The sequence below is a fragment of the Mesocricetus auratus genome, unplaced genomic scaffold, assembly GCF_017639785.1.
Source record: "Mesocricetus auratus isolate SY011 unplaced genomic scaffold, BCM_Maur_2.0 Super-Scaffold_100003, whole genome shotgun sequence".
Lineage (NCBI taxonomy): Eukaryota > Metazoa > Chordata > Mammalia > Rodentia > Cricetidae > Mesocricetus > Mesocricetus auratus.
This window is the reverse complement of record NW_024429188.1, coordinates 103,841,890-103,866,892: the sequence shown is the minus strand read 5'-3', so window position 1 is coordinate 103,866,892 and position 25,003 is coordinate 103,841,890. Positions and strand designations below refer to the sequence as shown.

Genomic DNA, 25,003 nt, shown 5'->3' with positions numbered 1-25,003 from the left:
CCACCTTGAAAACACTGTCATAGTATCACACCTTTCACACCTTTCTTGAATTTCAGTTTACTTTTACAGCTTTCTTCTGCCCTCAGTTGCATTTTTTAATGGTGGGTAGGGGTTGGAGACAGGGTTTCTCCTGGAACTCACTCCGTAGACCAATGTGGTGATATTTTGTTTATGATGTAACAATTAAAGCTTTTCCAAAGATCAGCGTGCAAATGTAGCCACTCTAGTTAGCCATAGAGGCCAGGCAGTGGTGGTACACACCTTTAATCCCAGAACTCAGGAGACAGAGGTAAAATTGAATCTATCTAAAAAGAGAAACAGCTCACACAAAGGTGATCCCAGCACTTGGGATGACACACTTTTAATCCCAGCACTAGGGAGGTGGAGACAAGAGTGATACAGCTGGAGAGAGAGAGAGAGAAGACTATAAGGCAGGGGAGACAAGGGAGAGGGGCAGTCTGAGGATTTGTAGAGATGGATGCAGTCTAGGCAGTCAGTCTAAGCATTCAGTCTGAGGATTGGTGGAGACAGGATGGCCCATTCAGTCTGAGGTTGAGGTAAGAGCTAGTGGCTAGCTGCTTTGCTTCTCTGATCCTTCATCTTCCCCCCTCCACCCAAGGCTCAATCCTCAGTGCCCACCCCCACCTAAAAATCTGAGAAAACCTATCGTTTATGTTTGCTATCCTGGAGTTACTTTGTCTTTGTTTTATGAAGTGCTTACCTAATCCAAAGAATGTTGGACTCGGCTGTAGTCCTGACATCATAATCCCATTCAGAAGACCATTTAGCTTTGCTTTCCTAAAATAAGAACAGAAAATCGAATGACTAAACTTTACCTGACCTTTGTGATTTATTACTCAGATGCATATAGAAGCCGATTCTGCACAGCCTTTGCCCTTTCACTTCCAGCTTCATGGAATCACTTAGTAACATTTGACCTCATTACAAAAAAACCAGGAAGGAGGCAAAAGCAGGTGGATCTCTGTGAGTTCAATGCCACTGTGGTGACTTCCAGGGCAGCCAGGGTCACATAGAAAGACTGCCTCAAAAACAAAAAGGAAAAGGTAAAAGAAAGAACTAGAAAGAAAATTGTTGCTATCCAACAAAAACAGCACCTTCCCACTATTATTTTCTATGTAGTCCCAAAGCCATCAGACCCTCTCTTTTTCCTTTTTATCATGACATATTTCCATTTAGACTGTAACGTCTTATGATGCTTGCCAAAGTACATAAAATTTTACATAATGAGTCACTGTAATATTTGGAAAATCAAGTATTCACAATCAAAAATGCTCTTCAGGATAAGAATAGATGATAGTGATCTGCACTAGTATTAGAAAGAGTGAAATGTACTACTGACAAGTGTTATGTCTGAGACAGAAATGACCTTAGAAAGGGGCATGCACATATGACAAAACTATATTCTCAAAACCAGTAGGTACTTGCTGCATGAGCAGGCAAAATGAGTTTGATTCCGAGAGCTGAGGTACAGGGAAAGCAGAGAATAGACTCCACAAAGTGGTCCTCTAACCTAACACATTTTTAACTTTTAAAATCTCATTTCCCACACCCCAGAAAGTCATATGCCTATATTACAGATACAACCATTTTTCTGGCAAGATAAATGTAAAAGACTAAAGGTCATGCTTTAAGAAAGAGAAATCAAGGATAAGAGAATAAAGGTAGAGAATTTTCTCACACTTTCCCTAAATACATCATCTGCAAATATACAGCCATTATCAATATTATTTAAGTTAAAATAAAAGACAACTTGTTTTACTATAACCCAACAGCTTTGCTTATTACAAATTCATGGTTATCCCCAAACAAGAGCCCATATTAAAAAAAAAAAAACTGGGGAAAAAAATCAGCCATATCAACAGTGTTTAAGCATCATTTCTGCACCAAACACTGCCATCTGCTGGAAATCATAGGTCATAACATTTATTAGTCATCCCAAGGAAACTTAGAGAACAAAATGACAAATACAAAAAATAACTAAGTAACAGAGAGACTATTTTTTATTTTCAATGTCTTTTTTATTTTCAAATTTAAATTAGAAACAAGGTTGCTTCACATGTCAATCCCAGGTCCCTCTCCCTCTCCTTCCCCTCCTCCCACCAAACCCCCTCTCCCCATCACCACTCCTTTCCCCAGGGAGAGTGAGACCCTCCATGGGGATATCCATAGTCTGTCATTTCATGCAGGGCAGGGTCTAGTCCCTCCCCCAAGAGTCCAGGCTGAGAGAGCATCTCTCATTGTGGGATGGGCACCCAAAGTCCATTTGTATGCGAGGGATAAATACTGATCTACTACCCAAGGCCCCATAGATTGCCTAGGCCTCCTCACTGACACCCACATTCAGGGGGTTGGGTCAGTCCCATGCTGGATTCCAAGCCATCAGTCTGGAGTTCAAGAGCTCCCCCTTGTTCAGGTCACCTGTTTCTGTGGGTTAAACAAGCCCAGTTTTGACCCCTATGCTCATCCGTCCTCCCTCTCTGACACTGGGTTACTTAAGTTCAGTTCAGTATTTAGCTGTGGCTGTCTGCCTCTGCTTCCATCAGTCATTGGTTGAAGGTTCTGTTTCCCAGACTCAGAGAGCCTATTTTTATCTGCTTAAAATTAATGAATTATTCTTGATCCTTCCATCCCAAAGGATGGAAGCTAGCAATACTCATAAAGTAATATGTGGCAAATAAGTCTTTAATGTTAGCAACAGTGACAGCAACAAGGTGGAAACAAAGACTTCTGTATCTATAGTATAGTACCCCATGACGTGTCAGAGTCAATAGAAATTACACAGAGACTCCTAATTTATAGGGAATTTGATCTGTAGTCCAATGGTTCTCAACAGGAAGAGCAGCACCCCCTACAGGGCATAATGGAAACATGTGGCTGTTACTGGCATTCAGAAAGGCAGGTGTCCTGTAGGGCACTTGGAGATCTACATAAAAGAGAACCGAGAAGAATTGTGCTGTGCCCTACACCTTTCAAATATCCCATCCAAAATTCATGTAGGTGAAAAATTACTTGTGATTGCCTACCCTTTGGTTTCAAACTTGCTTTATAATGTTTTATATTATATATATACATATATTTAATATTCCCACTCAAGAAGGCAATTGTTTTATTAAATTAGGGAAAAATCATGCTATACTTGTCTTGGCATGTTACCAAAATTGACTGACATTTAAAAAACTCATAGCATCCTTTGAAAAATAGCAGTATTTGGGCCAATATTTTGCAATATTCTTATCTGCCTATAATCACACTTACAATGACTATACACATAAATACAATCATATAAAATGGATAAAATACATAAAGGGTATATTGATTTTACCAAAAGTTACTACTATTTATCATTTACGTTATCATTAGGATGCTACACAAATATTTGGTAAAAAATACATGCATAGACAGGTTTTGTCTCCTATTAACAATTAGTCATAGGATTAGACTAGCAAAAGGAAAGTTATAAAACCTTTGTTATTAAAGGGACATCAATCTGATAGAGTTGAAAGTCCCTGATCCGTGCTTGCTTTGGCAGCACATATACTAAAATTGGAATAATACAGAAATGATTAGCATGACCCCTGCACAAGGATGACATCAGAATTTGTGAAGCATTCCATATTTTTGAATCCTCAATAGAAGAAACTCAAATGGCCAAAAGGCACTTAAGGAATTGCTCAACATCCTTAGTCACCAGGGAAATGTAACTAAAAATGAATCTGAAATAACATCTTACACCAATCAGAATGGCTAAGATCAAATACATTGATGACAGCTTATTCTGGAGAGGATGTGGAGTCAGGGGAACACTCCTCCACTGCTGGTGGGAGTGCAAACTTGTACAGTCACTATGGAAATCAGTATGGTGGTTTCTCAATCTACCTCAAGACCCATCTATACCACTTTTGGGCATATACACAAAGGATGCACAATCATACTACAAGGACACTTGCTCATCTATGTTCATAGCAGCATTATTCATAATAGCCAGAACATGGAAACAATCTAGATGCCCCTCAACCAAAGAATGGAAAAAGAAAATGTGGTACATTTACACAATAGACTATTACTCAGCTTTTAAACAAACATTGACATCTTGAAATTTGCACGAAAATGGATGGAACTAGAAAAAAATCCTGATTGAGGTTACCCAGACTCAGAAAGACAAACACGATATGTACTCCTATTAGATGTAAAGCAAAGGATAACCAGACTATAATTCACAACCCCAGAGAAGCTATGTAAAAAGGGGACCCTAAGAGGGACATATATGGAGAGTCCCATGAAGGGAAAATGGTTGAGATCTCCTGGGTAAACTGGGAGGGTGGTAGAAGGGAGGGGATGGGGGAAGGGAACATGAGGGATCAAGAAGACCTAGTTGGGAGTGGGACGGAGGGAGACCAATGAAAGGGAGCCATTATGGAATTAGGGAGAAACCTGGAACTAGAAAAATTCTCAGGAATCCACAAGGACGACCCCATTTAAGACTGCTAGCAATAGTGGAGAGGGTGTGTGAACGGGCCTTCCCCTTTAATCAGATTAGTGACTCCCCTAATTGTCATCATGGAACCTACATCCAGTAACTGATGGAAACAGATGCAATGACCCACAGCCAAGCACTGGGCTGAGCTCCTGGAGTTCAGTTGCAGAGAGGATGGAGGAATCATATGAGCAAGGGGGGTCAAGACCATGATGGGAAAACCACAGAGACAGCTGACCTGAGCTAGAGGGGGCTCAGGGACTATGGACCAACAGCTGGGAAACCTGCATGGGACCAAACTAGACCTTCTGAATGTGGGTGACAGTTATATGGCCTGATCTGTTTGGAGGAGGGGGGCCTGGCAGTGGCACCAGGACCTAACCCAGGGGCATGAACTGGCTTTTCGGAGCCCATTCCCTATACTAGGATAACTTGCTCAGTCTTGATACAGAGGGGAGGGACTTGGTCCTGCCTCAGTTTGGTATACCAGACTTTGTTGACCCTCCAAGGAAGGCCTTACTCCCTCTGAGGAGTGGATTGGAGTGGGAAAGGGGTAAGGGGGGGACAGGAGAATGGGAGGGAGGCGGAACCGGAGTTGGTATGTAAAATGAAAAATAAGTTTTAAATAAAAAATAAATTAAAAAAAGAAAGTCCCTGATCCAGTTTAGCCCTCTCATTTTATTAGAAGGAAACTGGTGTCCTAAGGAAAGGAGAGAATGAATGTACTCAGCCATAATATCAGTTGTGCAAGGCCCCAAGTCTTCTGATTTGGAATTAGCTATTGGCTTATGCTGTGTGAAAATCAGAGCTGCACTTTCCAATAAAACAAAACTTTTATGCTAAAAGTATAACTCAGTGTTACAAAACATGCCAAACACATGTAAAGCCCAGAGTTCCATACTCCACACTACAAAAACAAATAAAACATGCAGTGCATAAATATAGTCTCAGGCTAGACCACAAGCAAAGCTTATTTAACTAGAATTTATAACAAAACAATCACTATTATAATGAAACAAACGTCTTAGTTTGATAGTATGAAAACAGTAGGGCTCACATCTGATCACAGAGACAGAAACGACGAGCACAAGGCCTGTATGCATCTGCACCAGGTCCCCTGTGCATGTTACCGCTGCTAGCTTGGTGTTTCTGTGGGACTCTTAATAGTGCAAGTGGATTGTCTCTGATTTTTTTTGTCTACCCTTGAGACTCTTTTCCTCCTGTTGGGTTGCCTTGTCCAGACTTGGTATGAGGGCTTTTGCCTTGTTTTATTGTATCTTGTTTTGTCCTATTTGGCTGTGGTCTCTTGAAGGCCTGATCTTTTCTGAAGAAGAAATAAAGGGGGAGTAGATCTGCGTGTGAGTGGGCTGGAAGGAGTGAAGGAAGGGAAACTGTAGCCAGGTTATATTGGATGAGAGAAGAATCTATTTGCAATAAAAGTTAAGAAAACAATAAGGGTTATTTTTATTTTGGCTGGGTTTTTAATTGTTTTGGGAAGTTAATACATGCTTACAATATATTTCGAGCAAATTCATCCCCTACTATTATCACCCCTCTAACTCTTGCCATATTCCTTACCACTCCCTCCAAACTGAATTTACTTTCCCTCACTAAATGAACCCAGCATTTGCTTTTTTAAAAAAAATAGGGTCTCACTATGCAGCTCAGGCTAGCCTCCAACTCATGATTGTCCTGACTCAGCTTTTTCAGAGCTATAAAACAGCTTATAAAATGACCAGCATCCAATAACTCATAATAAGCATTCAATATCCATAATTCATAATAGTATGTAATAAAGGCAATGACTTCATAATAAGAATTCAAATATTACACTGAACTGAACTCCTGGAATCCACTGACAGAGAGGGAGGGCTGATCAGCAAAGGGGTCAAGACTTGGCTTGTTTAACCCACAGAAACAGTTGACCTGAACAAGGGGGGAGCTCTTGGACCCCAGACTGATGGCTGGGAGGCCAGCATGGGACTGATCCAGACCTCCTGAATATGGTTGTCAGTGAGGAGGCCTAGGTAATCTATGGGGCCTTGGGTAGTATTTATCCTTGGCACACAAATGGACTTTGAGTGCCCATCCCACAATGAGAGATGCTCTCTCAGCCTGGACTCTTGGGGGGAGGGCCTAGGCCCTGCCCTGGATGAAATGACAGACTCTGGAGATCCCCCATGGAGGGCCTCACCCTCCCTGGGGATGGGTGTGGGGACTGGGAGGGGTGCTGGGGGTCCCGGTGAGGGGGCAGGGGAGGAGGGGAGGGAGAGGGAGGTGGGATTGACATGTGAAGCAAACTTGTTTCTAATTTAAATTTAAAAATGAAAAAAAGAATTCAAATATTTGTCATAAAAATAAAGAAGTATTCACTCAACTGGTAATATAATTGAATCTATCTTTCCTTTTGAATAAATGCATTATAAACTAGTTTTGTATTATTTGAGAACATGTATCATTCTCTGAAGACATTAAAGTACATTCACGAAGATTCTTATACACCAGAGTCACATTAAGACTTCCATGGTCACCCAGCGTTGGTGGCACACACCTTTAATCCCAGCACTAGGAAGGCAGAGGCAGGAGGATCTCTGTGAGTTTGATACCAGCCTGGTCTACAGAGTGGGTTCCAGGACAGACTCCAAAACAACACACAAAAACCCTGTCTCAAAAAAAAAACAAACAACAACAACAAAAAAGACTTGCATGGTTCAAAGCAGAAGTAGGATAATACACTGTAGTTCACCCAGTTACAGGGTCTAAATCAACCCATATTACAGGGTGTGACAAAGTTTCCTATACTAGGAGAAGCAGGAAAAAGTATGTTGAAGCCAAAGAGACAGGAACTGCACATGTAAAGGTGCATACAAACACCAAGGGAACAGCCACTAGTCACACGGGGCTCCTGAAGCTTGGCTCATGCTAAGAGAAATAAACCTGAAGTGTTAAATGCACATTAGGTTTCACAAAGGGAAAAATACATCTGTACCCAAAATATATCAAGCAAATATAAATAAAACTATAAAAACAAGCAGTTTACGAAAATATTGGAAAAATGGGAGCATCAGACAGAATATTCACTAGGAAACTTTATATATATATATATATATATATATATATATATATATATATGTCCCAGCCCTATACAATTATCTGCTCTTTTACATATTCTGAAAAGAAGAATTAAATGACATGAGATGTAAACAAGACATGGTGCAGAGCTATAATCCCAGCACTTAAGAGGTAAAGGCAAGAGGATCAGAGATTCAAGATACAGTGGACACTGATGGGGGAAGGGGAAAAAGGGAGAAAAGGTATGGAAGGGGAGGAAAGCAGAAGGGGGAGTGAGAGACAGACAGGCTGACTAAATAAGGAACCATGGACTTATGCATGCTCTAATATTACCCTTACAACTTTAAAGTGATGCAAGTTTCAGTTTTAATATAAACACATGATATTTATGTGTCTGATCTATAAAAAAAACCAAGGTGAGAGCATGGAACACTTGCCTCAAATTTCACAGAATATGTGTAGATCACGTTTAAATTATCTGCATCTTCAGGAATTTCCAAAGGAGGTTCATTGCAAGTTAGGTGATTTTCATCCGTATGTTTATAGCTAGTAAAAGAGAAAAGAGGGGAGCTTTCCATTATGTTCTTCATTTAGAACTCTTTTTAAACTCACTATGCTCCTGCCTCTGTCTCTTGACCTGGAATTGCATGAATGAAAATGATACTCACCTGTAGTTCTTAATTTTTAATACTTTTGCTTTTAAATGTTCCCAACAAATGGGACTCTATATGCTACTTAAAACTATACTTATGAACATTCCATTCACCTGAATAGAAACAAAATATATTCTACCAGAGAATTGCTTTTTTCTTCTTTTGCCTCGCCCCTCTTCAATACAATACCTTGTAACTTTAACTGTAGGGCTAGAATATTAAGTACATGAACAAGAAATCATATTTGTAAACCCAGAGATATATGAGAGCCTGCTATGTATAAAGCATCAAGCTTAAGCAATGAAAGTTATTACAAATATACACCACTAGTGGCAGTTAAATTAGTATAGTCATTATGGAAAGTGAATAGAGGTTTCTATATGATTCACCCATCCATCTTCTGGGTAAATCAGATGGAGAAAAAGGAACAATTCTTTGGGCATTTATTGGGGCTCAAGGTACAAACAGTAGATCTCTAATTGTTCAATCTCTTTAAAAGTGGGTCTCCTACATGTGTGCAGGGACAGAGTACTCAGCACTTTTTGAGGCTCCTTACTTGGCTGTTAAAAGAGCTCTAATCATTAGCAGATTCTTCCCCTAACCTGATGCTTTTCTAATAGAATCTACTGGTACTAAAGCTGTCCTCTAAAGAAAAATCAAAATATATTTCTATTAACATTTGTATAATAAAACAGCAGCTAGAATAATCTCAGTAAACCTATTCTCCTTTTTAATTATTCCTCACATTGTGTAATACTCACATACTTAGCATATGGAAACCAAAGTAAAAGAATAGTTAAGCTTTCAAAATATAGTATGCAATGTATACATAGGTATCCTAAAAGTAAAAAATCAAGTTAAGAATCTCTACATTTAAAGTCCATTTTTAAATCGTTAGAACCAATTAAAAAGTAACTCCATAATTACCTTTTGGGATCGACTCTGGTACTAATCAATTTTGCAACATCTCCGTTTGTGTCACTTGTCATGTGGTATGTAATAGTAATGTCAACATGGTTGAAGAGGTACAAACTATTATTTTTGCTGAATTCCAGCTGTAAAAAGATAAAAGAACTTTGAACTTTTCCTAGAAACCAAAAACTACAAAACCTGATAATGGAATAAAATTTGGATACACTAGTACTTTGCTTCAATGTACCATGGGGCTGGAGAGGTAACTCAGCAGTTAAAAACAGTTGGTCTTGCAGAGAACCTGGCTTTACTCCCCACCATCTACATGGTGTTTTACAACCTGTTGTAACTCCAGTTCCAAGGGAATGATGCCCTTTTCTGATCTTTACATAGTTATTCATGATTGTAAAACTCAACACATGAGAGGCTAAGGCCAGAGAACTGATTCCTGCTCCAGATTGGCCTGGGCTAGAATGAGAGCCTTTCTTTTAAAAAATGTCATCAATGTATAAAGTTTAAGTGCACGATGAGTTTGGCCTTTATCATCAGAGAAGATTCCTCCTGCAGCAGATGGAACAAATAGAGACCCACAGCCAGATATTACATACAGAGAGATGGGAGAGGAAGAGAAGGAAGGAGGGAGGGAGGGAAGGGAGGAAGGGAAGGAGGAAGGATGGGAGGGAGGGAGGGAGGGATTTCCAGGACAGCCAAGGCTACACAGAGAAGCCCTGTCTCAAAAAAACAAAAATGAAAAATAAAAGTTCTGAGTTCAGGTATGACCTTTGCCACTTTGCAGATGATCCTAGTCAAGTCACATGTCTTATCTGAAATTCAGCTTCCTCATCTGTAAAACTGCAGTTCTAGGCTCTAGCAGTGTAACTGTTCTGAGAATCAATAACTACATGTGACATAACCAGCAATACTGATGGCACAATAACTGGCATTCAGTCACATTTTCCTTAGCATATGGCTGGCTTCCGCTTAACTCATTATTATTTATGTAGCTGTAAATCTTAAGCTTATGCCACAGACTTATATTCAGCTACCCATAGACTCCCAGTTACAGTACGCTATTTTGCACTTGCAAATTTTGATCACATTGATTTCTTGACTACAAATGCTTACCCTTACATTTGCCTTCCTCCACTGACCCCACTTCCCTATATATAACATACTGTTGCATTGATTTCTTTACAAGTCTATTTCCTCTACTTAAGACTATAAATATAAAAAGACAGAAACAGAACATAGAACACAGACAAAGTGAATTTGTTCTTCTATCTCCAAACACGGCCTAGATAGTATCCCAATAATGTTTTCTAAATGAGTAAAATATAAAATAAAACATAAATGAAGCAGCATCCTTGTACTCCCATTATAAGTTGGCAATACTTACATTATTCAGGCAAAGGCCTTTGAAATGGTCTCTTGGGGCATTAACGCATCCTATTGGAAATCCTAATATGCAATAGTGTTCTTCATCTTCTGAGTTATAACACCATATCACTCTTGCGTTATCAATAACCCTAGATAAGAATATTTTTAGATATTTTATATTGAGCAACATAAATGTTGTCTTACATATTTTTAAGTTCAATTTTAATCAAACTCAAATCACAAAATAGAACATAATTTATATGTCTATTAAATTACTTTTAGAAAGAGTAAAAAAGAAGATAACACGCCTACCAGCTGTGATAGTAATTCTGTTTTATTCCACCCTTCAAAAAAGCCAGCTTCCTTTGATCTTCATCTTCTGAAGTGTAAGATTTTACACAAACTTTTCTACATGTTTCGTTTTTGTTAAAAGAAAACTACAAAAAGGGAAAACAGTAAGAAATTTGACTGAATTTGATAATGTTACCAAATGTCACCAAAAAAGTTATTTAACTTACAGGCACATTTTTTCCTTCAAAGACAAAATTATATTATCATTCTCAAGTCTATCTCCTCTCAGTTTCAGTTTTTAACTGTTATTACTGTAGTCATGCACACAACATGCTTTTACAACAGAAGAACTTACCTTCCCATATTATAGTGTAAGGTTTAAAAACAATTTGTTCCCAGGAACTACTACAGCATCATTCTTTATCATTAACTTTGACTCCCAAAGTCATACATAGTGATTCTAAGAGGTCAAACATTTACTCTGACTACACAGCCACTTGACTTGAGCCATTAGAGTAAGGTCTTCATAACTGAACCCTAGTGACCTTAAAAGGGAAAACACAAACACACACACACACACACACACACACACACACACCTACCATTTTGTGATACAACTTGGAGGGCCATTTTCAGAACTAGTGTGATGTATTTGAGCCTTATGCCTCCAGAAATGGGAGACTAAGTAAGCCTCGTTTCTTTTTCATTACATTTATTTATTATTTGTGCACACACACAGCACAGCTTATGTGGGGCAGATCAGAGAACAACAAGTAGGAGTGAATTCCCTCCTTCAATTATGTACATCCCAGGAACTGAACTTAAGTTGTTAAGCTTGGTGGCAAGCATTTTACCAGCCAAGCTATCTCTTAATCTCAGTTTTTACTGTTTTTGTTGTTGTTTTGATTTGCTCTTCATAACAATGTTTTGAGATAGTCTTAGTCTTTTGTTTTATTAAGATATTGAAGGTAAGGGCTGGAGAGATGGCTCAGAGGTTAAGAGCACTGACTGCTCTTCCATAGGTCCTGAGTTCAATTCCCAGCAACCACATGGTGGCTTACAACCATCTACAATTCAATCTGGTGCCCTCTTCTGGTAGAACACTGTATATGTAATAAATAAATCTTTAAAAAAAGATATTGAAGGTAAAATAAATGCATATTCAGTATCCAGTTTAATCTCCTTATATCACCCTATCCAAAATATGAACAGTGCAATAAATCACAGGTTTTCTTTGTAAAAACGAAAAACAAACACCTTGAAAATAAACCTTATGTGGGCCAAGAAGTATGGCTTGTACTTGCAATACCAGAACTTGTGATGCTAGGTAGGATTATCATGGATTTCAAGAGGTGTGACACTCTCTTTAGGAGAAAAAAAATCAGGAAGAAGGTTGGACCTGATGGCCACTTCTATAATCTCAGCTATCAAGTGGCTGAAGCAGGAGGAGTCAATTATAAGACAACCTGGGCTACAAAGGATACTCCAAGGCTAACTTGAGCTACACAATAGTACTTGTCTCAGAATAAAAAGGACTACACCAAAGTTCCATGGTAGAGCACCTGCTTATCATATGTGATGCTGAGAGTTCACTCCCAAATAACATTCTCACACACACTTGCTCCCTATCACTGTCTCTACCTCTTCATCTCTGTCTCTGTCTCTCCTTTATATGGATGGACCCAGTTACTGCAGGCACTTTAGCAGATTCCTCTACCAACGTGAGCTCTTTTTCTTTCCCTCCCCTTTAAAACAAAGGTTCAATTTTAAATAGTTTTGAGAACGTTCTTTAAAGACTAAGATATACTAATAAGATCAGCAGAATAACCTTGTAAGGACATGGTATTATTTGTTCTCCAGACAGGATTTTCCAAAGAGTATCATGGGATGTTTTCTTCAAAGCATCTTGGCAGAAGTCAAAGCTAAGAAAGAAGTTCGAATAAGTTTTTTAAAAACTCAGGAAGAAATCAGTCTTAATTATAATACATGCATCCTCTCCATTGTTAACAAGACTGCTGTTAGGTTTCAAACCTGGGACAAATGGCTGAGGTGCCTATTTAACATATCAAAGTGGACACTGACTGTGAGGTTCTCTGTGCATCCCTCAATCCCTACTGGTTACAGGGCCCTATTGGCTGGCATACCTGACCCCCACTGAACTCTTTTTGATTTCCTGCTGTCTCTCTTTGGGCCTCCTGGCGCCCCCTGTTCCTCTCCCCCTTCTTCTTCTTCCTCCCCCCCCCACTTTCCACGACTGCTCAGTCCAGTTCTGTCCACTCTGAACTCTCTCAGATGTCCCTGTCTCTCCTTCTGCCTATGCATTCCCACACATCCACCTCCACCATGCCTAGGAGCAGTCATGTTCATGCTTCTTTTCTTTTTATTTCTTTTTCTTCATTCAACTGCAAATAAAACTATGACCTAGAACTTATGAACTGTGTACCTCACTATACATCTCTTGGTAGAGTATGTAATTGCTGAATGCATTACTTAAGGGCTCTTTTTTGCAGCTCTTGACATTTATTAACACAGGAAATGACAATTCAAAAAAACTCACAATTTTTTGTGTATTTTTTCAAATTACATAAAATAAGGAAAAACAACAATTTCAAGTCCATATTAATTCTGACTCAATATATTCAGAAACTATAAATATTAGTTCTGATCAAAAGGAAATTTAAAGAACAAAGTCCTCTCTATATTCCCACATATTCACAAAAATAGCAGATGAAAAAAATAGAATTTTCTTTCAACTATTGTAAATATAAGATGATTTAAGTAGAAAATAAAGTACATAGGAATCTTGTATGTATTTTAAAAGGCAAAGGATCTGTATAATCTAAAGAGAGGCCAGGACATTTTATATACTTTAAATACTCATGCTACCTTATAGTTATGCCTTCCTTTATAATGAATGTCAGACCTGATTTTAGTAGAAATAAAGTAACACAAAAAGACAACTTGCTCTTTTTTCTATAACATAGATAATTCATTTTTCCAGATGTGAAATCATACTGAAGCTGATCATGTAAAAACAAAACAGCATTACTAAACAAGACAACATTATTCACTAAAAACTTATACATGAACTTTTTTCCTTTTTCAAAATCAAGCTACAACTCTGAAGGTGTTTTTAACTTATATGCTATACTTACCTATTATAGTCATAGGCTGCCATACTTTCCACTGAATACAGTTTATCAGCATATATTTGTATTGATGACTTAAAGAAAGAAAAAAATCATTAATAATACAATGAGCTAGTGTTTCCAAACCACATAATAAAACAACTAAGAGGCAATCTGTCTTATTGCTGCTAACATCAGTTTACAACTGTACAGTCATAAATTCCTCCTGAAGTGGTTCGTGGCCATGGTATTTTATCACAGCAATAGGACCCCCACTAAGACAATTTGTTTCTCTGAATGTATAAAATTAGTATTTCCACCATTCTTTTGGTGAGGGAAGGTGGTGAGACAGAGTCTGTCTAGCTCTGACTGTCCTGGAACTCACTGTGTAGACCAGGCTGGCCTTGAACTCACAGAGATCTGCTTGTCTCTGGCCCCTAAGTACTGGGACTAACGGTGTGAACCACCAAACACAGCCTCTACTATGCCTAACTTTTTTAAAAAATTCATAAAACCCTTTCAGAATATGATAAAAGCACTTGCTTCTCTCCTCAGAAAAACACTCATCAAATTCTCTCCAGCTTTTTGAAACATTGCAATTTTTATTTAACGTATGTGTTTTTTATTTAACATATATGTGTGTATGTCTGTGCACCACTGCATTCAGTGTCCAAGGAAGCCAGAAGAGAGTGTTGGATCTCCTAAAATTTGAGTTAGCATCAAAAGAATAAAAACAGAGAATAAATGAAATTGAAATAAAAAAAAGGAAGTGGTAGAGAATCGGGTACAAAAAGGGGTAGGAGTAGAAAATGCAATAGACACAATAGAAGCAGAAAAGAAGAAAAGAAAAGACAGAGGAAGAGAAGCAATAGAGAAATGCAAAGAAAAAAGGACAGGGGTGAAAGAAACAAACAGGAAGTTTATCCATGAGTTAATCTATGCCAGCCTGGTCTGCAGACAGAGTTTTAGGGACAGCCAGGGCTGTTACATAGAGAAACCCTGTCTAGAAAAAAGGGGGAGGGGCAAAGAAAGAAAGGGGATAAGGGACAACAGAGGATGGAAGATGCGATGACAGGGAAGGTGAAAGAAACCTGGAAAGGGAAAGGAATAGGGAAGGGAAGAGGGAGGGAAAGAAAAGAGGCAGAGGGTAGGGAGAAGAGGGAGAAAGAGGATAGGAAGGAAATGTGATAGGTAGGAGAAGAAGGGAGGAAACAAAAGACAGAATTAGAAAAGACAAAGCAATGGGAGAAAAAAGAAAGAGTTGTTGAATACAAAAAGAAACAGAAAAAAGGAAAATACAGAAACAAAAAGACAGAGAAATGAAGAGTGAGAGAGAAAAAAGAAAAATTAAAAACAAAATGAAAATGAAAAATGAGAAAGACCAAAAAAAGAGGAATAAAGGCAGGAACAGAAAAAAACTGAAAGTGAAAGAAAGGCAGAAGAGGCCAGCAGTATACCTGTACTCTCATCACTTAGGAGGTAGGCACTCCAAGTTTGAAGCCAGTCTGGGATACATGAGAGCCTGTCTCAGACAAACACAAAATGATGAAAGTTTCAAAGAAGGAAAAAACAAAGGAAAGAGTAAGAAAGACATAGAAACACAAAGGCAATTAAAAAGAAAGGATGAAAGAGAGAAGCAAGACAGCATGACAGAAAGAAGAAAAGGGAGTGAAAGGGGGAGGAAAATGAATAGAAAGAGAAACAAAGAGAGAAAAGGGAAAGGTAAAAGGAAAGCATGGAATGAGAAACAAATACAGTGGAGAAGAGGGTGAAAAAAAGAGAAGGAAAAGGCAAAAGAATAGAACAGAAGAGAGAAGAGAAAAAGGAGCAGCTGGGAACGAGAGATAGAGAGGAAGAGAGAAAGAAGAGTCTCTGTGGGAAACAGAAAGGGAAGGAAAATGAGGGAATGAGTGAAACCACAAGAGGGAGAGGACAAAAGATAAAAGGAGGCAGAAATAATTTTTAAAAAGGTAAGACAAAGAAATGCATAAAAAGAATAAAGATGGGAGCAAGAAAAAGAGACAGAAGAAGGGGGCATTGAAAATGAAACAATAGAGCAAAGAAAAATGAGAAGGGGAAGACCAGGGGCTCAGAGAATAAAAGCACTGGTTGCTCTTCCAGAAGTCCTGAGTTCAATTCCCAGCAACCACATGATGGCTCACAACCATCTGTAATGAGATCTGGTGCCCTCTCTGGCATCCAAGCATACATGCATATATTATGTATACAGAACACTGTGTACCAAATAAATAAATAAATAAATAAATAAATAAATAAATACAGATTTTAAAAAAGAAAGGGAGCCGGGCGGTGGTGGCGCACGCCTTTAATCCCAGCACTCGGGAGGCAGAGGCAGGCGGATCTCAGTGAGTTCGAGGCCGGGCTGGACCGATAGCCTCCAAAACAATACAGAGAAACCCTGTCTCGTAAAAAAACAAAAACAAAAACAAAAAAAAACAAAAAAAAGGGAAAGGGAGAGAAGGAGGGATAAAACAAGAAGGAAGAGAAAATGCAGGAGAGAGAAGCTGGAGGACTATACTCTACACCACAATATAAAATAACCTTCAAGCTCTGTTGTTAAAATAAGAAAGGTGCACAAGGGGGCTGGAGAGATGGCTCAGAGTTTAAGAGCAGTGACTGTTCTTCCAGAGGTCCTGAGTTCAATTTCCAGCAACCACATGGTGGCTCACAACCACCTTGAGTGAGATCTGGTGCCCCCTGCTGGCACACAAGCAGAAGACAGTATAATAAATAAATAAATAAAATTTAAAAAAAGAAAGGTGCACGAAGTTGAGTTAATCACAGTTGTTTAAAAAATAAAAAGTGTTTGGCGGTGGTCGTACACAACTTTAATCCCAGCACTAGGGAGGCAGAGTCTCTGTGAGTTTGAAGTCAATCTAGTCTACAGAGTGATCCAACCTGTCTTGAAAAACCAAAAAAAAAAAAAAAAAGCCGGGCGTTGGTGGCGCATGCCTTTAATCCCAGCACTTGGGAGGCAGAGGCAGGCAGATCTCTGTGAGTCTACAGAGCTAGTTCCAGGACAGCCTCCAAAACAATACAGAGAAACCCTGTCTCGAAAAACCAAAAAAAAAAAGAAAAGAAAAGAAAAGAAAAGAAAAAGAAAAACAAAAATAAATTATGATGATGTTGATAAAATAATAAATAAAAAATAAAAGAAAAAGAAGCACGAGTCTAGTGCTGTGGCCCACCCTATAATCCCAGCATATGAGAGGCAGACGCAAATGGATTTTGTGTTGGACACCAGACTCTGTTGAACAAAGACTTTCTCTTTAAAAACAAATGGAATATACAATTTCATACCCTGCAATCCCAACATTCTACAAGCTTGAAGCACTAGGATGGTATACTGTTCTTGGAAGTCAGTCTGAGGTACTCAGCAAAACCAGATCTCAAAAAAAAATTTTTTAAGGTCAGTCATCGCAGACTGTGCTTTTCTGTCTGTCTTCCCGGCAAACGCACTGAAACATGGTGATCACCAATCCAAGGCCTCAAGACCAGTCTGCTGCTGTGAGATCTCATAAAAAAAAACAACAAACAAACAAAGAGCCACGGTGAAACAAGATAACACTGCAAGATTACCTCAGAGACGGCAGATACCAGCCTAGGCTACAGGACACCAAGTCTCCAAAATTTAAAAAAAAAAAAAAAAAAGCTGAGACCAGAGACTCACATCTGCAAAGTCCAAATTTAGAAAGACGTCGAGTTCAAGACTAGCCTGGACTACAAACTGAAAAAGCACTCGGCCCAGGCGGGAGGGGCGGGGAGAAAATGAACGACCAGGGCACAGCTACCACGGTTCCGTTTCCTAAAAGTTGACTAAATGTCCCGCGTGGCAAATTCAGTACCACCAGCCTGAAGAAGTAGAAAACTAATGAGTGGGTTTTTTTTTTTTGGTTTTTACGAGACAGGGTTTCTCTGTATTGTTTTGGAGGCTGTCGGTCCAGCCCAGCCTCGAACTCACAGAGATCCTCCTGCCTCTGCCTCCTGAGTGCTGGGATTAAAGGCGTGTGCCACCACCGAATGAGTGTTCTACATTTTGAAGGACCCGGGAGGCCAGGGGGAGCAACCAAGGACAAGAACGAACGGGAAATGTGTGAAAACCCAGGAGTTAGGGTGGCAGAAAGATGGCGGAAAGCATGGCAGGACCTGGAGGGGAGGGGTGAGTGGGAGAAGAAGGAGGAGAAGCTGCGAGAAAAGTACAGGCTGGAAGGTGGAAGAGGGAGGGGAGGCAGTAGAGGAAGCAGGACTCTGAGGAAGAGAGACAGGAGCGGAGAATAGAGGCGGGGTTAGCCGAGGAGCCTGAGGGAGAGCCCGGCAACCAGAGCTGACACGGCGGGCTCTGACAGGGCGGGCTGGGCACCACCACAGGGGGCTATGGAGGGGGCTGGGAGGCAGGTGTAGACTCCACAAGGACCCCACCCAGGAGGAAGTATGGCGCCACGCCAAGAGGGTGGGTGTAGGACCGCCCCGTGTCCGCCCCGCCCTGACGTGGCCTTTCCTCACTTTGCCCGACCCTGACGCGGCCTTTCCTCACTTTGCCCGACCCTGACGCGGCCTTTCCTCACTTTGCCCTGACCCTGACACGGCCTTTCCTCACTTTGCCCGACCCTGACGCGGCCTTTCCTCACTTTGCCCTGACCCTGACGCGGCCTTTCCTCACTTTGCCCTGACCCTGACGCGGCCTTTCCTCACTTTGCCTGACCCTGACGCGGCCTTTCCTCACTTTGCCCGACCCTGACGCGGCCTTTCCTCACTTTGCCCGACCCTGACGCGGCCTTTCCTCACTTTGCCCGACCCTGACGCGGCCTTTCCTCACTTTGCCCGACCCTGACGCGGCCTTTCCTCACTTTGCCCTGACCCTGACGCGGCCTTTCCTCACTTTGCCCGACCCTGATGCGGCCTTTCCTCACTTTGCCCGACCCTGACGCGGCCTTTCCTCACTTTGCCCGACCCTGACGCGGCCTTTCCTCACTTTGCCCGACCCTGACGCGGCCTTTCCTCACTTTGCCCGACCCTGACGCGGCCTTTCCTCACTTTGCCCGACCCTGACGCGGCCTTTCCTCACTTTGCCCTGACCCTGACACGGCCTTTCCTCACTTTGCCCTGACCCTGACGCGGCCTTTCCTCACTTTGCCCGACCCTGACGCGGCCTTTCCTCACTTTCCCGCCAAGAGGGTGGGTGTAGGACCGCCCCGTGTCCGCCCAGCCCTGAGGCGGCCTTTCCTCACTTTGCCTGACCCTGACGCGGCCTTTCCTCACTTTGCCCGACCCTGACGCGGCCTTTCCTCACTTTGCCCGACCCTGACGCGGCCTTTCCTCACTTTGCCCTGACCCTGACGCGGCCTTTCCTCACTTTGCCTGACCCTGACGCGGCCTTTCCTCACTTTGCCCTGACCCTGACGCGGCCTTTCCTCACTTTGCCCTGACCCTGACGCGGCCTTTCCTCACTTTGCCCTGACCCTGACGCGGCCTTTCCTCACTTTGCCTGACCCTGACGCGGCCTTTCCTCACTTTGCCCTGACCCTGACACGGCCTTTCCTCACTTTGCCCTGACCCTGACGCGGCCTTTCCTCACTTTGCCCTGACCCTGACGCGGCCTTTCCTCACTTTGCCCGACCCTGACGCGGCCTTTCCTCACTTTGCCCTGACCCTGAGGCCTTTCCTCTCTTTGCCCGACCCTGACGCGGCCTTTCCTCACTTTGCCCGACCCTGACGCGGCCTTTCCTCACTTTGCCCTGACCCTGACACGGCCTTTCCTCACTTTGCCCTGACCCTGACGCGGCCTTTCCTCACTTTGCCCTGACCCTGACGCGGCCTTTCCTCACTTTGCCCTGACCCTGATGCGGCCTTTCCTCACTTTCCCGCCAAGAGGGTGGGTGTAGGACCGCCCCGTGTCCGCCCCGCCCTGACGTGGCCTTTCCTCACTTTGCCCGACCCTGACACGGCCTTTCCTCACTTTGCCCGACCCTGACGCGGCCTTTCCTCACTTTGCCCGACCCTGACGCGGCCTTTCCTCACTTTGCCCGACCCTGACGCGGCCTTTCCTCACTTTGCCCTGACCCTGACACGGCCTTTCCTCACTTTGCCCTGACCCTGACACGGCCTTTCCTCACTTTGCCCGACCCTGACGCGGCCTTTCCTCACTTTGCCCGACCCTGACGCGGCCTTTCCTCACTTTGCCCGACCCTGACGCGGCCTTTCCTCACTTTGCCCTGACCCTGACGCGGCCTTTCCTCACTTTGCCTGACCCTGACGCGGCCTTTCCTCACTTTGCCCTGACCCTGACGCGGCCTTTCCTCACTTTGCCCTGACCCTGACGCGGCCTTTCCTCACTTTGCCCGACCCTGACGCGGCCTTTCCTCACTTTGCCCGACCCTGAGGCGGCCTTTCCTCACTTTGCCCGACCCTGACGCGGCCTTTCCTCACTTTGCCCTGACCCTGACACGGCCTTTCCTCACTTTGCCCTGACCCTGACGCGGCCTTTCCTCACTTTGCCCCGCCCTGACGTGGCCTTTCCTCACTTTGCCCGACCCTGACGCGGCCTTTCCTCACTTTCCCGCCAAGAGGGTGGGTGTAGGACCGCCCCGTGTCCGCCCCGCCCTGACGCGGCCTTTCCTCACTTTGCCCGACCCTGACGCGGCCTTTCCTCACTTTGCCCTGACCCTGACACGGCCTTTCCTCACTTTGCCCTGACCCTGACACGGCCTTTCCTCACTTTGCCCGACCCTGACGCGGCCTTTCCTCACTTTGCCCGACCCTGACGCGGCCTTTCCTCACTTTGCCCGACCCTGACGCGGCCTTTCCTCACTTTGCCCTGACCCTGACGCGGCCTTTCCTCACTTTGCCTGACCCTGACGCGGCCTTTCCTCACTTTGCCCTGACCCTGACGCGGCCTTTCCTCACTTTGCCCGACCCTGACGCGGCCTTTCCTCACTTTGCCCGACCCTGAGGCGGCCTTTCCTCACTTTGCCCGACCCTGACGCGGCCTTTCCTCACTTTGCCCTGACCCTGATGCGGCCTTTCCTCACTTTCCCGCCAAGAGGGTGGGTGTAGGACCGCCCCGTGTCCGCCCCGCCCTGACGTGGCCTTTCCTCACTTTGCCCGACCCTGACGCGGCCTTTCCTCACTTTCCCGCCAAGAGGGTGGGTGTAGGACCGCCCCGTGTCCGCCCCGCCCTGACGCGGCCTTTCCTCACTTTGCCCGACCCTGACGCGGCCTTTCCTCACTTTGCCCGACCCTGTCGCGGCCTTTCCTCACTTTGCCCGACCCTGACGCGGCCTTTCCTCACTTTGCCCTGACCCTGACGCGGCCTTTCCTCACTTTGCCCTGACCCTGACGCGGCCTTTCCTCACTTTGCCCTGACCCTGACGCGGCCTTTCCTCACTTTGCCCTGACCCTGACGCGGCCTTTCCTCACTTTCCCGCCAAGAGGGTGGGTGTAGGACCGCCCCATGTCTGCCCCGCCCTGACGTGGCCTTTCCTCACTTTGCCCGACCCTGACGCGGCCTTTCCTCACTTTGCCCGACCCTGACGCGGCCTTTCCTCACTTTGCCCGACCCTGACGCGGCCTTTCCTCACTTTGCCCTGACCCTGACGCGGCCTTTCCTCACTTTGCCCTGACCCTGACGCGGCCTTTCCTCACTTTGCCCTGACCCTGACGCGGCCTTTCCTCACTTTGCCCTGACCCTGACGCGGCCTTTCCTCACTTTGCCCGACCCTGATGCGGCCTTTCCTCACTTTGCCCGACCCTGACGCGGCCTTTCCTCACTTTGCCCTGACCCTGACGTGGCCTTTCCTCACTTTGCCCGACCCTGACGCGGCCTTTCCTCACTTTCCCGCCAAGAGGGTGGGTGTAGGACCGCCCCGTGTCCGCCCCGCCCTGACCCTGAGGCCTTTCCTCACTTTGCCCGACCCTGACGCGGCCTTTCCTCACTTTGCCCGACCCTGTCGCGGCCTTTCCTCACTTTGCCCGACCCTGACGCGGCCTTTCCTCACTTTGCCCTGACCCTGACGCGGCCTTTCCTCACTTTGCCCTGACCCTGACGCGGCCTTTCCTCACTTTGCCCTGACCCTGACGCGGCCTTTCCTCACTTTGCCCTGACCCTGACGCGGCCTTTCCTCACTTTCCCGCCAAGAGGGTGGGTGTAGGACCGCCCCATGTCTGCCCCGCCCTGACGTGGCCTTTCCTCACTTTGCCCGACCCTGACGCGGCCTTTCCTCACTTTGCCCGACCCTGACGCGGCCTTTCCTCACTTTGCCCGACCCTGACGCGGCCTTTCCTCACTTTGCCCTGACCCTGACGCGGCCTTTCCTCACTTTGCCCTGACCCTGACGCGGCCTTTCCTCACTTTGCCCGACCCTGACGCGGCCTTTCCTCACTTTGCCCGACCCTGACGCGGCCTTTCCTCACTTTGCCCGACCCTGACGCGGCCTTTCCTCACTTTGCCCTGACCCTGACACGGCCTTTCCTCACTTTGCCCTGACCCTGACGCGGCCTTTCCTCACTTTGCCCGACCCTGACGCGGCCTTTCCTCACTTTCCCGCCAAGAGGGTGGGTGTAGGACCGCCCCGTGTCCGCCCAGCCCTGAGGCGGCCTTTCCTCACTTTGCCTGACCCTGACGCGGCCTTTCCTCACTTTGCCCGACCCTGACGCGGCCTTTCCTCACTTTGCCCGACCCTGACGCGGCCTTTCCTCACTTTGCCCTGACCCTGACGCGGCCTTTCCTCACTTTGCCTGACCCTGACGCGGCCTTTCCTCACTTTGCCCTGACCCTGACGCGGCCTTTCCTCACTTTGCCCTGACCCTGACGCGGCCTTTCCTCACTTTGCCCTGACCCTGACGCGGCCTTTCCTCACTTTGCCTGACCCTGACGCGGCCTTTCCTCACTTTGCCCGACCCTGACGCGGCCTTTCCTCACTTTGCCCTGACCCTGAGGCCTTTCCTCTCTTTGCCCGACCCTGACGCGGCCTTTCCTCACTTTGCCCGACCCTGATGCGGCCTTTCCTCACTTTCCCGCCAAGAGGGTGGGTGTAGGACCGCCCCGTGTCCGCCCCGCCCTGACGTGGCCTTTCCTCACTTTGCCCGACCCTGACGCGGCCTTTCCTCACTTTCCCGCCAAGAGGGTGGGTGTAGGACCGCCCCGTGTCCGCCCCGCCCTGACGCGGCCTTTCCTCACTTTGCCCGACCCTGACGCGGCCTTTCCTCACTTTGCCCTGACCCTGACACGGCCTTTCCTCACTTTGCCCTGACCCTGACACGGCCTTTCCTCACTTTGCCCGACCCTGACGCGGCCTTTCCTCACTTTGCCCGACCCTGACGCGGCCTTTCCTCACTTTGCCCTGACCCTGACGCGGCCTTTCCTCACTTTGCCTGACCCTGACGCGGCCTTTCCTCACTTTGCCCTGACCCTGACGCGGCCTTTCCTCACTTTGCCCTGACCCTGACGCGGCCTTTCCTCACTTTGCCCGACCCTGACGCGGCCTTTCCTCACTTTGCCCGACCCTGAGGCGGCCTTTCCTCACTTTGCCCGACCCTGAGGCGGCCTTTCCTCACTTTGCCCGACCCTGACGCGGCCTTTCCTCACTTTGCCCTGACCCTGACACGGCCTTTCCTCACTTTGCCCTGACCCTGACGCGGCCTTTCCTCACTTTGCCCCGCCCTGACGTGGCCTTTCCTCACTTTGCCCGACCCTGACGCGGCCTTTCCTCACTTTCCCGCCAAGAGGGTGGGTGTAGGACCGCCCCGTGTCCGCCCCGCCCTGACCCTGAGGCCTTTCCTCACTTTGCCCGACCCTGACGCGGCCTTTCCTCACTTTGCCCGACCCTGTCGCGGCCTTTCCTCACTTTGCCCGACCCTGACGCGGCCTTTCCTCACTTTGCCCTGACCCTGACGCGGCCTTTCCTCACTTTGCCCTGACCCTGACGCGGCCTTTCCTCACTTTCCCGCCAAGAGGGTGGGTGTAGGACCGCCCCATGTCTGCCCCGCCCTGACGTGGCCTTTCCTCACTTTGCCCGACCCTGACGCGGCCTTTCCTCACTTTCCCGCCAAGAGGGTGGGTGTAGGACCGCCCCGTGTCCGACCCGCCCTGACGCGGCCTTTCCTCACTTTCCCGCCAAGAGGGTGGGTGTAGGACCGCCCCGTGTCCGCCCCGCCCTGACGCGGCCTTTCCTCACTTTGCCCACGGGGCCCTTTCCTTCCCCGCCTCCTTACCTGACAGTGGGGGTTGGGATCGCCCTCCTCACAGTACATGATGGGAACCAACCCCGGGAGGTAGAAGGCATCACCGGTGGGGGCGGCCAACAGCCACAGCCACAGAAGCCACCTTAGCCCAGGGAGGGCCAGGCACACTTTGGTTCCCAAATGGAAGCCGCCAGCACCCATCTTAACTGCTGCCTCAAGGGCAAGCATCCTCAGATGAGACGCCAACGACCAGAGTCCCGACTATTCACCAGTAACTGGGGGGCGCGACTGCTTTGCCAGGAGAACACTCCACAAACAGCCGTTAGCCGCTAGCGCAGGACCTTTGTAACAGATCACGTGGCAGTGGCAGTTAGTGAGCAGACGCACTGCGCATGCGCATGCCCGCGTGGCTCATAGGCTGTCACGCCCAACTTTCCCGCCATTTTAGCCACGTGCCGCGCTCCTTTTAGCCACGTGTTCAGCCACGTGTCAAGCTCTGCCTCGCAGTCAGCTGCACAGAGGCGGCGTGGCAGCGAGGTGGAGCGAGGCTGGGGGCGGTAGTCCATCTTAGGGGTTTCAAGCCTACAAGTGTGGCTTCCGATGTGCTTTCTAAGACGCAAACTATGCTGCGTAAGTGGCTTAGTGAGTGAGGACTGACTGGAGCTTGATGTTCACAACCAACACAGTGGAAGAGGAGAACTAACGCCCCCTCCACGTTCTCACACCCCCAGAAGTGGGCCTTACCATAGCACATATCCCCTACCGAAACAAATAAATAAATGTCATGAAAACGTAAAAAAGAAGCCGGGCAGTGGTGGCGCACGCCTTTAATTCCAGCACTCGGGAGGCAGAGGCAGGCGGATCTCTGTGAGTTC

General features: G+C 45.8%; 1 protein-coding gene and 1 non-coding gene across 2 annotated transcripts in view; one reads left to right on the top strand and one right to left on the bottom strand.

Annotated features, from left to right (window-relative positions):
• LOC101835978 (transmembrane 9 superfamily member 2-like) overlaps window positions 1–24,455 on the bottom strand; it is a 56,759-nt gene extending 32,304 nt beyond the window's left edge. Inside the window, exons 1-8 of the mRNA XM_040743911.1 lie at window positions 24,159–24,455; window positions 13,956–14,023; window positions 12,629–12,722; window positions 10,822–10,946; window positions 10,529–10,658; window positions 9,148–9,275; window positions 8,005–8,113; window positions 722–798 (exon numbers count right to left, since the gene is read on the bottom strand). Coding sequence (XP_040599845.1) covers window positions 722–798; window positions 8,005–8,113; window positions 9,148–9,275; window positions 10,529–10,658; window positions 10,822–10,946; window positions 12,629–12,722; window positions 13,956–14,023; window positions 24,159–24,356 — 929 coding nt within the window. The 5' untranslated portion in view covers window positions 24,357–24,455. The remainder of the gene's footprint in view (window positions 1–721; window positions 799–8,004; window positions 8,114–9,147; window positions 9,276–10,528; window positions 10,659–10,821; window positions 10,947–12,628; window positions 12,723–13,955; window positions 14,024–24,158) is intronic.
• LOC121140141 lies at window positions 3,535–3,641 on the top strand. Its single transcript, XR_005876960.1, has one exon. It is a non-coding gene; the product is annotated as a U6 spliceosomal RNA (small nuclear RNA).
• Window positions 24,456–25,003: the final 548 nt, after the last annotated feature.